The sequence below is a fragment of the Pyxicephalus adspersus genome, chromosome 12 (genome assembly GCF_032062135.1).
Source record: "Pyxicephalus adspersus chromosome 12, UCB_Pads_2.0, whole genome shotgun sequence".
Classification (NCBI taxonomy): Eukaryota; Metazoa; Chordata; class Amphibia; order Anura; family Pyxicephalidae; genus Pyxicephalus; species Pyxicephalus adspersus.
In genome coordinates, this window is record NC_092869.1 from 7,694,927 (window position 1) to 7,705,516 (window position 10,590).

General features: G+C 36.6%; 1 protein-coding gene across 1 annotated transcript; it reads right to left on the reverse strand.

Annotated features, from left to right (window-relative positions):
• Positions 1-1,422: 1,422 nt before the first annotated feature.
• LOC140342094 (ETS translocation variant 3-like protein) lies at positions 1,423-10,186 on the reverse strand. Its single transcript, XM_072428134.1, has 6 exons — positions 10,058-10,186; positions 8,958-9,005; positions 5,798-6,035; positions 4,853-5,030; positions 3,992-4,112; positions 1,423-3,386 (listed from the first exon to the last, which is right to left on the reverse strand). The coding sequence occupies exons 2-6, from the start codon at positions 8,995-8,997 to the stop codon at positions 2,800-2,802; spliced, it is 1,164 nt and encodes a 387-aa protein (XP_072284235.1). The 5' UTR covers positions 8,998-9,005; positions 10,058-10,186; the 3' UTR covers positions 1,423-2,799.
• Between the last annotated feature and the right edge of the window lie 404 nt (positions 10,187-10,590).

A 10,590-nucleotide genomic window follows, 5' to 3' on the forward strand; every position in this document is an offset into this window, starting at 1 on the left:
AGTTTGAAACCTCAGCTGACAAGCAAGTGAAATTCACAAACTTAAAGGAAATTATTCATTGTGATATCAAGAACCTTTAAATATTGGTATTTCTAGATTAGCCACTAGAGGGAGCTCTCAGTCACTCAGCAGTGACTCTGTCTAAGCTATCACAACATCAATCACATTGTGAATGCTTGAATTGTTTTCTATGAGTCATCTGACTTATAGGCATGCATTGTGAGAAGAAGCAGTGAAGCACAATCTCCATGCAAAAGAGGAAGAAGAACCTAGATATGCAGCTAAAATAAGTAAACCCAAATGTTCTTTTCTCATTTGCAATTTGTTAATTTAATAAATAAAGATTATCTACTCATTTAGTTTAATGTATTGAAGGGAACTGGGAACTCTATTAGGAAGTATTGTGATCAGTTCCTCAATGACATCCCATAATAAGTCTTGTCAGCCCAGTGCTCATTCCACCCCTTCCAAGTGCTAAGCAGTTGTTTTGCCAAGAAACATATTATCCAAATTATTACAATTAAATCATAGCCGTATAATTATTTCTTGTCTGGGGCTGAGATAATTAGGTAGCAGTAGTTTAGGCGGTTAGACAAAATGAAACACACTGTCAAATGAAGGCTTCCTTCATGTTTCCACAATAATTAAAATACATTCAAAGAATTTTACAATTGAGAGAGGAACACAGCTGAGCAATACTGGTTCCAAAATGACCAAATACAGAACAAATTCCTACAAAAAAGTTTTGGTGGTAGAAATTTGTTATGTAAGGTACCCCAATGCCTCTACCTCTCAGGTACATAGGTGGAAATGGGCATTTTAGTTCTGGTTCGGGTCTACAGTGTGATGTAACTCAAGCCATCAAAAAACAAAAAAAAATCCTTTTCCATATTCATTACTACTTTATTACTGTCATTCTGTCCATATGGTTGCTTTTCCTTCTCTGGAGGAAGAACCACACCGTTAACCTCCGGAAATGAATGGTGTATGGCATGATCTCAAACACATGATTTAGGAGAGCAAGACCTGTATCAGATTTGAGGTTGACCACATTGTTGCAGCACAGGCTCACCATGCTTCCAACCACTCCCATCCAATAAATTGGAGCAGTTGGGGACCATTTTGATCATGAGTTTGCACACGGTTGCATTCCAGTAGCATTAGGCTTGAGGTTTGGTTCCTGGAAGTCACCTGGAGATGTTGCTTCTGTCAATGTGTTAGCTTTTCTTCCTCTGGAGAAAGAACCACACTGTAACCTCTGATGGCGTTTGCCACTCCTGGGCACAGTATAAAAGGGTTTCTAAGAGTTTCTGGATTTGCATAACGATTGGTCCCCATTGTATTTTTTTGATTTAGTTACATTTCCAGGTCAAGCTTTTGTGGGTATACCCCCGATTCTTTTACGGTCTAAGCATTACTTAAGCAACACCTGTTCAGGACAAGGTGACAGTATCTGTGAAACTCCCTATGATCTACCAATACATATAAAGCAATCTCCCACCTCTTTATCCTCCTTTTCAACGGACATCAAATTTCAGGTGATTATGGGGGGAGAGTGTGACCAAGTGTAATGGCCAATCACTGGGTTGTATGCATCGAAAGGTGGAGGAGCTGACGACTGCATGTGTGGGACAAGGGACGGAGAGCCTTTAACCCTAAGGCAACAAATAGTGTCTACTTTAAGTGGACAGAAAAACAGACCTTCACAACTTTATTGACTCTTTAAATAAATATACAATGTACATCTATATACAGTCATAACATTGGTGTAGCCTGATTCTTTAGATATTTACATAATTGGACAAATCCTTGACCATATAAATTCATTTAGTCCATACTGTTTCATAGTTGGATAACTCAGAATATTGGCTGAGTGGGGCAGGTAAATGTGGCAGCCAGTCACCAAAGTGGAATTAAAAGAAGTGTTCCTGAAACAACTAAGAATGAGGACGATGAAAACAAAGAATGTACGAGGAAAGGACGGGAGAGATAGAGGCAGAAGGACTGAGCTAGAGGGAAAGGACAGTAAGATAAGAGCAAAAGGTGGAGTCATGGAGAAATAAGAGCTAGAAAAGTTGAATGGATAGTGAGAGAGAGATGGAAAGAGAAAGAGAGGAAGGAGAAAGTGAAACGGTAAGACAGTTGGAAAAAGATAAGGGCAAGAAAACATAGCAATTGAAAGAGATTTGGATACATCTCAATCATTCAATCATGATTGCTGAGCTTATAACAAAGCTTTTATCAACTGGTCCAAATTGCTGTGCCCAAAGCCAACTCCGTAAAGACATGGTGTTGAAAGAACCCAAAGGACCTACACAATCCCAGACCTCATCTCTACTAAACAACTGTGGGCCTGGTCCTGCTTTACAAATGCTCTTATGCCGAAACGGATATAAAATCCTACAGACACACCCCACAATCTCATGAAAACCATTCCCAGAACTTCAGAGATAGTATATTCACAAAGCGGAAGACAAATTTATATTAATGTCCATGGTTTTTGAATGGGAGGTCCAACAAGCTCATACAGCTGTGATGGTCAGATGTCTATCAACTTTTGGTTTATAATTTTGGTATATTGTTTAGCATATACTTTCCTAAATAAACTGCCTCTACTCCTTTCATAAATGAACCCCACTGTAATCTCTTGTTTTTTCCTAGGTAGAGAATCTTGACGAAATAGGTGAGTTTATTCTGCTGTCTGATTTAGGCTATGTCTCAAGCTATGATAGGTTAAAGATTGTACATAAGTAGTATACATGGAGCTTAATGTCTGTAGACATTGTATAGGAAAAGCTCCTATGCAGGCTTTAGCAGCCAGTTCTTGGTGTTGAATGGCTGTGCAGCCTCTACTGGGCACAGCTTACTTTGTACATTGTACATTTTAGATGGACTCAAAGGAACTTTTATGTTTTCTTTAAAGTTTTTCAATTTGCTATCCTCTTCTAAAGATTTATACTGGCTCTCCGGGTCAGGTTTTACGATCAAAGGTGGTTGGTAAGTGCTCCTCGCCTCCTGGGCCTCCAAAATAGGGGATATGATTGGCTGATTCCCCATGGGTGGCACAGTCTGTTGCCCTAACAAAGAGTTTGAATAGGTGCATTCCATTAACCTGTCATGTAATCCCCTATGCCCAAGGGTCTGAAATCTTTCTTCCAACGACATCAATGTTAGACCATGGTGGAATGTGTGGCTGGTACACAGTGGCCACTCAGTGGGGCCTGGCAGGTTGGCCTGAGTAGGGGAGCAGAGAGATCGTCCAGCGTGGGGTGCCATGCTAGGATTGTGAAGATCTGTAGATGTGCTAGGTGCATGGAAACGCCCATTACGCAAGCCAAGGTAGCAGCAGGAGCCTGAGAAACATGAAGCAGGCAGCAAATTACACCCTAGAAAAACAAAAGGCATCAGGGTGAAAGATGGAACATTTGAAAAACACTTTTGGATTCTGTAACGACAGAAGCAACATGTTGTTTTTAAGCATTCCTAAGAAATTTATTATGGGTTTTCAAACTGGCCTTCAATGTCCTCTGTAGCAGCAGGCACTGTGGAGCAATTTGTCTTAAAAGTTCATAGAAAAAGCCCTGAAATCATTCAACTTGTTCGTCCAAGCAGCTCAAATCCCCCTGCTTTCCCCTCTCAAAGCATCTTTACATTAGAGATTGGAAGGGGCTGTCACATTTTTTTATTTTAAGTAAGCCCTGTGCAAAACAAGCAGCCCGCAGCCTCCTAGGATATGTGAGGTATGTACCCAAGAGGCTATTTCCTATTCAGTCTTTACTGCCGTGGCAGTGTAGACAGAAAGGGAAGGATCCTCCACCAAAAAATTAAGAAAAATATAAATTAAAAAAATTATTTAAAAATACAATAATTAAACACATAAAATATGGTGATTGGAATAGGATACTAGAAACCATGTCCTACCATCTGTGTGCTGCCATAGAGGAAAAAGCTGTTTGAAAAAGCTAGTATTATTCAGATCAATGTGACTTACTGGCTGCTCCCGGCGTCTTCTTCCCTGCATTGCTGTGGTAGTCCATGGCATTTGGGAGAAGCCTACGGCAAGTCATTTGGTCGGCAAAGAGTTTATGGGCTAGGAGCGTGTTTTGTAACACCTGTGATAATGGAAAAGAGGAAGATTGTATAAATACACCTAGATAGATAAAAAAAGGGAAAAATAATCACCTATAAATATATGAAAATACTGTGGGGATTTCAAGGCGAGGACAAAATAATCAATTTTATTATAATTCATTAAAAAAGCATTTTCATTGTTATAAAACCATCAAAATTTATTGAGCAGTGTACCAAATGACATGATAAATACGTTTCTGAAATATATTATTCCAAAAATAATATAATTTGCATGCTTTATTCAAGATATTATTTGAATTCTTGTATGGCAACTTCAAATAAATTACCAACACGTTTCGCAAACCGAAAATATTCACATTTGAGATATTCAATACCATATTATTTAAAATGCAAAATAAAACATAAATAGACTTGTTTTTAACATCTCTTCCAAGGTGTTTTTTTTATAGGTAAAAGTAGGAATTTTACAGGGGGTGGACCACTGCTTAAAAAAATGGCTCTTGCATTTTAGCTGCACACAGAAAGCAAACAGTTTTCACTTATTTGTAAACAGATTAGTGAAAACCTATTTCTGATTGCTGTGGGTATAAATACTTTGCAAGTAACCAATAATTAATTAACTGCTTTAACGGTAATCCAGATAAGAATTTTTTTTTTATATTTGAGGATACATATTGAAATTTACCAAAACTACAAAATAATGTAAAAAATAATGAAACATAGTACACAGTATAAACATAAACCAATGTTAGTGTATTACCTCTCTTTGAACACCAGATGGCAGTACAGCAGCATGACACCTATTGTTCCCCAGCAGAAGGGACTGGCACCTCATGTCCCACATTGGGTAATTTACAAAGATGAGTTTGCTGAAGTTAAATTTGTATGTGAATCTTTTCCCTTTTGTTTTGTGCAGTATTTTCTTATTGTAGTAATATCTGAAAATAAAACATTCAATTACATGGGAAGCACGGTGGCTCAGTGGTTAGCACTCTTGCTTTTGCAGCGCTACGTCCCAGGTTCGAATCTCGGTCAGGACTTTATCTGCATGGAGTTTGCAGGTTCTCCCCGTATCTGCGTGGGTTTCCTTCCACATCCCAAAAACATGCAGTTAGGTTAATTGGCTCCCCCATATGACCAAACATATGACTATAGTAGGGACATGGACTTTGTACAGCGCTGCGTAATATGATGGCGCTATATAAATACTGTATAATAATAATATTAATAATTAAAAAAAATATTCAGATATACTGATGAAACATGCATGAGGATTTTTAAAATATCTCTTTGGAGTGCCTGTCATGCACAATAAATTTTCATATGGCAGATTTGGTTGTGCAGTCTAAGATTTGTTTTATTGCAATCATAATAAAAACTAATATAGAAAAAAAAACATTTTAGTACAGAATAATTTATTTGAGACCTCAAAAAGTTATTTAATTAATAGTCATCTCCAATCATGAGTAATTAAAGTCATGGCACCTTTCTCCATCTATTGACATTTTTTTTCTGTGTATTCATTGTGCGCCATCATGGCATTTCCAATGTCCTAACTTTGGACAATCCCGAGTTTTTGTGTAGAACCCTAAAAATGGAGGTTGCCTAATTTAAACAAAGACATAAGCAGTGCTATGGAGCTTTATGACTTTCGTGATTTATAACATTATGTTGAACATTTAAGTTTTGAGACTTATTCTCCTACCTGAGTGCTCGGCTTAGCTTGTCATAGTTCATCTGGGGTTTACACTTCCGCCGTCCCCACAGCCTGGCCACCTCATCGGGGTCTTTGATGACAAACTCGCCGTACTCCCCTTGTTGCCAAGCGATGACATGGCGGAACTCTTCCTTCTGCAGCAATTCCAAAATGAAATGCCACAGCTGGATCTGACGGGAGCCCGGGCTAGACTCCGCCTTGTACGCCCAGTCGGGGAAAGCCAGACCTATTGATTAAAGAGATTTCTATCATTTCAATTTAAAGGAACTTGTATTGAAAGATGTATGTAATCTGTTCTTGGCCTAGAACAAATATGGAAGCTGTAAAGTCACTATTAGTATATTAATCACCGACTCTGAAGTCAGCATGAAAACCAGGCAACTAGCATGACTCTCAACAGATTTAGTACAGTTCACAGACCCGTGATTAACAGATTCTTGACAGACTGGTCGTTATCTGTTATCTACACTTAAAGCGTACCTAAACTCAGAATTTTCACTATACATAAAAGGGTAGGGAACCCTTTTATGTAAAGTAAAAATTATTTTTGTTTTTTTTTAAGTGAAACACTGCCCCCTAATTCTCGATCGCCCAGGCGACTAAGAATGAATGGGAGCACAGAGCCCCACGGGATACCTACGTCAGGCATCCCGGGAGGCTCTTGGGGCAGAAAGAGCCTTTTTGCCCAAAGATAAAAATTTGCCGATCCTACGTCACCGGAGCTCACGCCTGGGTTGGATGACGTAGGATGAAGAACAGGAAGAAGAAGAGAAGATGGCGGCAGTCGGAGCGCTGGCTCCAGGACGAATGCCGGGACGATGCAGGCCCCGATGCAGGACACCCCCGGATGGATCAGACTGCCCTGCAGGAATAAAGGTAAGTGTATTTTTTTTAGTAGTTTAGTACCTCTTTAAAGTGAAACTAAACATAAACATGATCAGCTAAAAATAAGCAACCTTGTCAGGGCAGCGTTTGCTAGTTTATAAAGACAATATATATATATATATATATATATATATATATATGTAACAAAACGTAGTGTTGAGTAAACAAACATGCAATATAAATTATGATTTGGTAATGCTGGCATGTGCCATATAAATTCATGCAAAGTGTGAAATTTAAACACAAGTCTATTTCAATATTAGCATATTATTTTCAATTTTAATATTTCAATTACCAGCAAGCCCCCTAGAATTTAGAAACACCAACTTTGTCTGTTTTTCTGTATTTACCCTGTTTCCCGGAAAATAGGACCTACCCCGAAAAAAAGCCCTAGCATGATTTTTTCCTATTTTTGAAGATGCTCTAAATCAGGGGCATCAAACTCAGGCCAGTGGGCCAAATCTGGCCCACACTGTAGTTATGTTTGGTCCGTGAGAAAATACAAAATGTCTATTAGAGCTGGCCTGTCGGTAGACAGTGCATACACTGCTAATACTACAAATCCCAGAATGCAATGCTGGTGTGTCAATCAGGACCCACAAGTGTCCCCTCTTCTGTTTACATTTATTAGTGGCCTTCCTCAGTTGTAGATATTGTTTCAATAAATATCAAGGTTGCCCCGTGACTTTGTACAAATTTTTTATTGTGGCTCACTGTGTATTTGAGTTTGACACCCCTGCTGTAAATATAAGCCCTACCCCAAAAATAAGCTACAATATATATAAATACATGGACAAGAGGTCTTCATTTATGGAAAGCACTATTGCTAGACATGAGAAAGTGGGGCCAATGGTTCTAAAGGAAATTGAGACCCAAGAAATTCAAGATGGAATTCAGGGTTTGGGGAGTAATGATGGAGTTCCAGAAGGTGGTGACATGACTATTGTAGAATAAATGTTGATTTTTGGTTCAAGAGTAAATGTCGATTGTAGTTCATGAAAAAATAAGGAAAAGCCCCAGTGCATTTTTGGAGCAAAATAAATATAAGACACTGTCTTATTTTCAGGGAAACAGGGTAGTTATCTAACTATACAACTAAGACTACGTACACTCGTGCAAAAATTATCATTGGAAACGAATGACTAACCACCAATTGTCCAATAATCGTTAACAAAAAAAGTGCACAATGACTGGTCAATGAACGAAGAATGTCACTGGAAATGAACGACCCTCCCTGCGGATCTGGTTGGGCGAAGATCGTTCGCTATCTATTGTGTGTACGGTTGTTCAATGATCGTGGATTGTTCTGTGATACACTTTCTCCTTTACATGTCACTTCCTGCATCGTTCAAACGATCGTTTCCAGTGTGTGTGTTATTGGTGGATTATATTTGAACGATCATATAGTTACAGCATGTAATGTTCATTTTCTATGTACACACTATGTAGCGTATGGCCCGGCAGAGCAGCCCCCTCCACTGTAGTAAAATCTATAATTACAATGTGTTCTCTTGGTTTCAAAAAGTAATTTGTAAACTGGCTTTTAGTTAAGCTGAACACAATGGCCCCGGGTTGATTTACAAAATTGTTCTCCTGATAAGCAGGTTTGTCATCTGCAGTTCTTGTTCGTTGTACAGCGCTGCATAATAGGTTGGCATTTTATAATTGACTATTATATTAATCAATAACAATAATAATACAATCTTCCTTTTCATTTTCAAGTAGAAGACCCCAACATTTATAATCTCATTTAAATGTGACAAATTACCACTAACAGTCTCTGTTCCCGCAGAAAATGAACACAACTGTGTACTGCTGGGTATTCAAAATGAGCACAGCTTTACTTATTTATTAAACAAAGTTACCCTTCACAAAAAAAAAAAACGAGCCTTCTTTAGAGCCTAGTTTAAGTTAAGAACCCCACAGTCTACAGCAGTAATTCACTTGTATTTTTCAAGTTATACCACAAAAATGTTAATTTGGCTGTAATCTAGCCTACTATAGTGATATGACTGTGGGCTTTGTAACACATTGCGTTAAATATTCCACCTATATCAATACAGGGTAACAAGGATAATCTGTTCGATTTTCCTATTGGCAACAGTTTCTATAAATTGTGTCCCATCATATACCAGATTGCATATGAAACAAAAATCAAAGTTTGGTTTTAGCATATGTTCGTTACAACTTGGCTTAAAAAGCGTCTTGAAAACCAAAAGCAATTTTGAAAAAAGAAATTTTAAAAATAATATTTTCTCAGTACCTGGTATCCAATATGAGCTGGGTGCATAGCCACAGTGCATTATAGTTCCTGAAATGAATGAATTGCAGTAAATTATTGTTTATGGAACAGAAAAAAATCAACCTGGTTCTGACGTCAAAAACTCAAAGTACAAAAAAAGACAATAAAAAAAGCAAAAAAAATAAAAATAAAACTACAATAAACATTTTAAAGTTGTTATTTGTGGTGAAAAAAACAAGTTGTTATATGTGATAATGTTTGTTAGACCAAACGTCCCAGGTTTACAAATTATTTGATATATAATCAGATAGGCATTTGGTCAACAGTGAATCATTACACAATGCTAACATCAGCTCACCAAATATTTTAAATGTACAAAAAAACCTGAATCGTCAAACTATGTCAAACAAAAACAGGAGTGAGGCAGTAAAACGCGTTAGTACAAAGCTAATATTTTTTTCTCACATATTTATGTCTATGCATGTTTAAGGTTTCCAGGTTATTCTGTAATGTTAGGTTAACATATGACAACAATGACATTTTCCTAAATTATTTATGTTTTATATTTACTTTACAGAAATTATTGAACCTTACTCACAACAATATATTATAAGATTTTCTAATTTACCTCTGTTAAGGTACTACCAAAAGCTTTATATAATATTATAATGAAGCACATAAAAAACTAAAAAAAAATCAGGGTCCTGTCAATAATTGTGCAATTTAAAATAAATACATTTGGAATTTTAATTTTCAATTGATAAATATTTAGCTGTAATGTTGTGTTGTAATTTATTTCAAAGTACAATTTTTGTAAATGCTTATATTGATATTAAAGTAATATTTTAAATAAATTAAGCATGTAACTAAAAAAATAAATATTTAAATTATGTTATGTGTATTACAATGGTAAAATTGGGTTAAAAATATATCTTGATTCAGGCTTCGTAAATATGAAAAACCTTTAAATGTAAATTGATATAATTTTTACAATGCATGAGACATAAAAAAAATAGCAAAATGTTTTGATTAAAATAAAAAAATTACATAGAATGTGAATATTAACTAAGAAACATAATAAAATACACAAAAGAATTTGTAGCATATAGATCTGCACTTACATAAATTCGGCGGCGAAACTTCTTGACAGACTCGGGAGGATTGAGGATGAAAATCCATGCAGTGTGTCAAATATATAAGATATGAAGTAGAGGGGGGACCTTTCCACCCTTATCTTCTTATCTCCCCTGAAATAAGAAGTAAGTTACACCAAGGCTTAAACATAGATTTATCCTACCGCAGTTGGTTCTAAAAGGATTTTATACTCCTCCCTTGGATTTTCACTGGCCAAAGAAAATATATCACTAGTTTAATCCCATTTGCTTGAAGAATATTTAAATATATCTTTTGATTAGTGTGTCTAGGATTACCAGAAGTTCCACTACCTGACTCCGTCAGTTCAGAAATAGTTTATCATATGCAAATAAGTTTAAATATTCTTACCAATTCAACAATTTAAGGGCTAGTTAAACTTTGCCTAACATCCTTGTTCATAATTGTTACCACAACAGGCAAAGAAACAAGAACAATGAAAAACAAAAAAAATTGAAAAACTGAAATTTTACTGGTTGCTTCAATTTTTATTCCTGGGGAT

What these genes read in the sequence shown, in the direction of transcription:
- LOC140342094 (XM_072428134.1), bottom strand. Translation starts at nt 8,997, where the DNA reads ATGCACTGTGGCTATGCACCCAGCTCATATTGGATACCAG. An exon ending in CAGCTCATATTGGATACCAG is followed by an intron (nt 6,036 to 8,957) that starts GTACTGAGAAAA and finishes TTTAATCAATAG; the next exon opens with GTCTGGCTTTCCCCGACTGG. An exon ending in CATCTGGTGTTCAAAGAGAG is followed by an intron (nt 4,113 to 4,852) that starts GTAATACACTAA and finishes CCATTATCACAG; the next exon opens with GTGTTACAAAACACGCTCCT.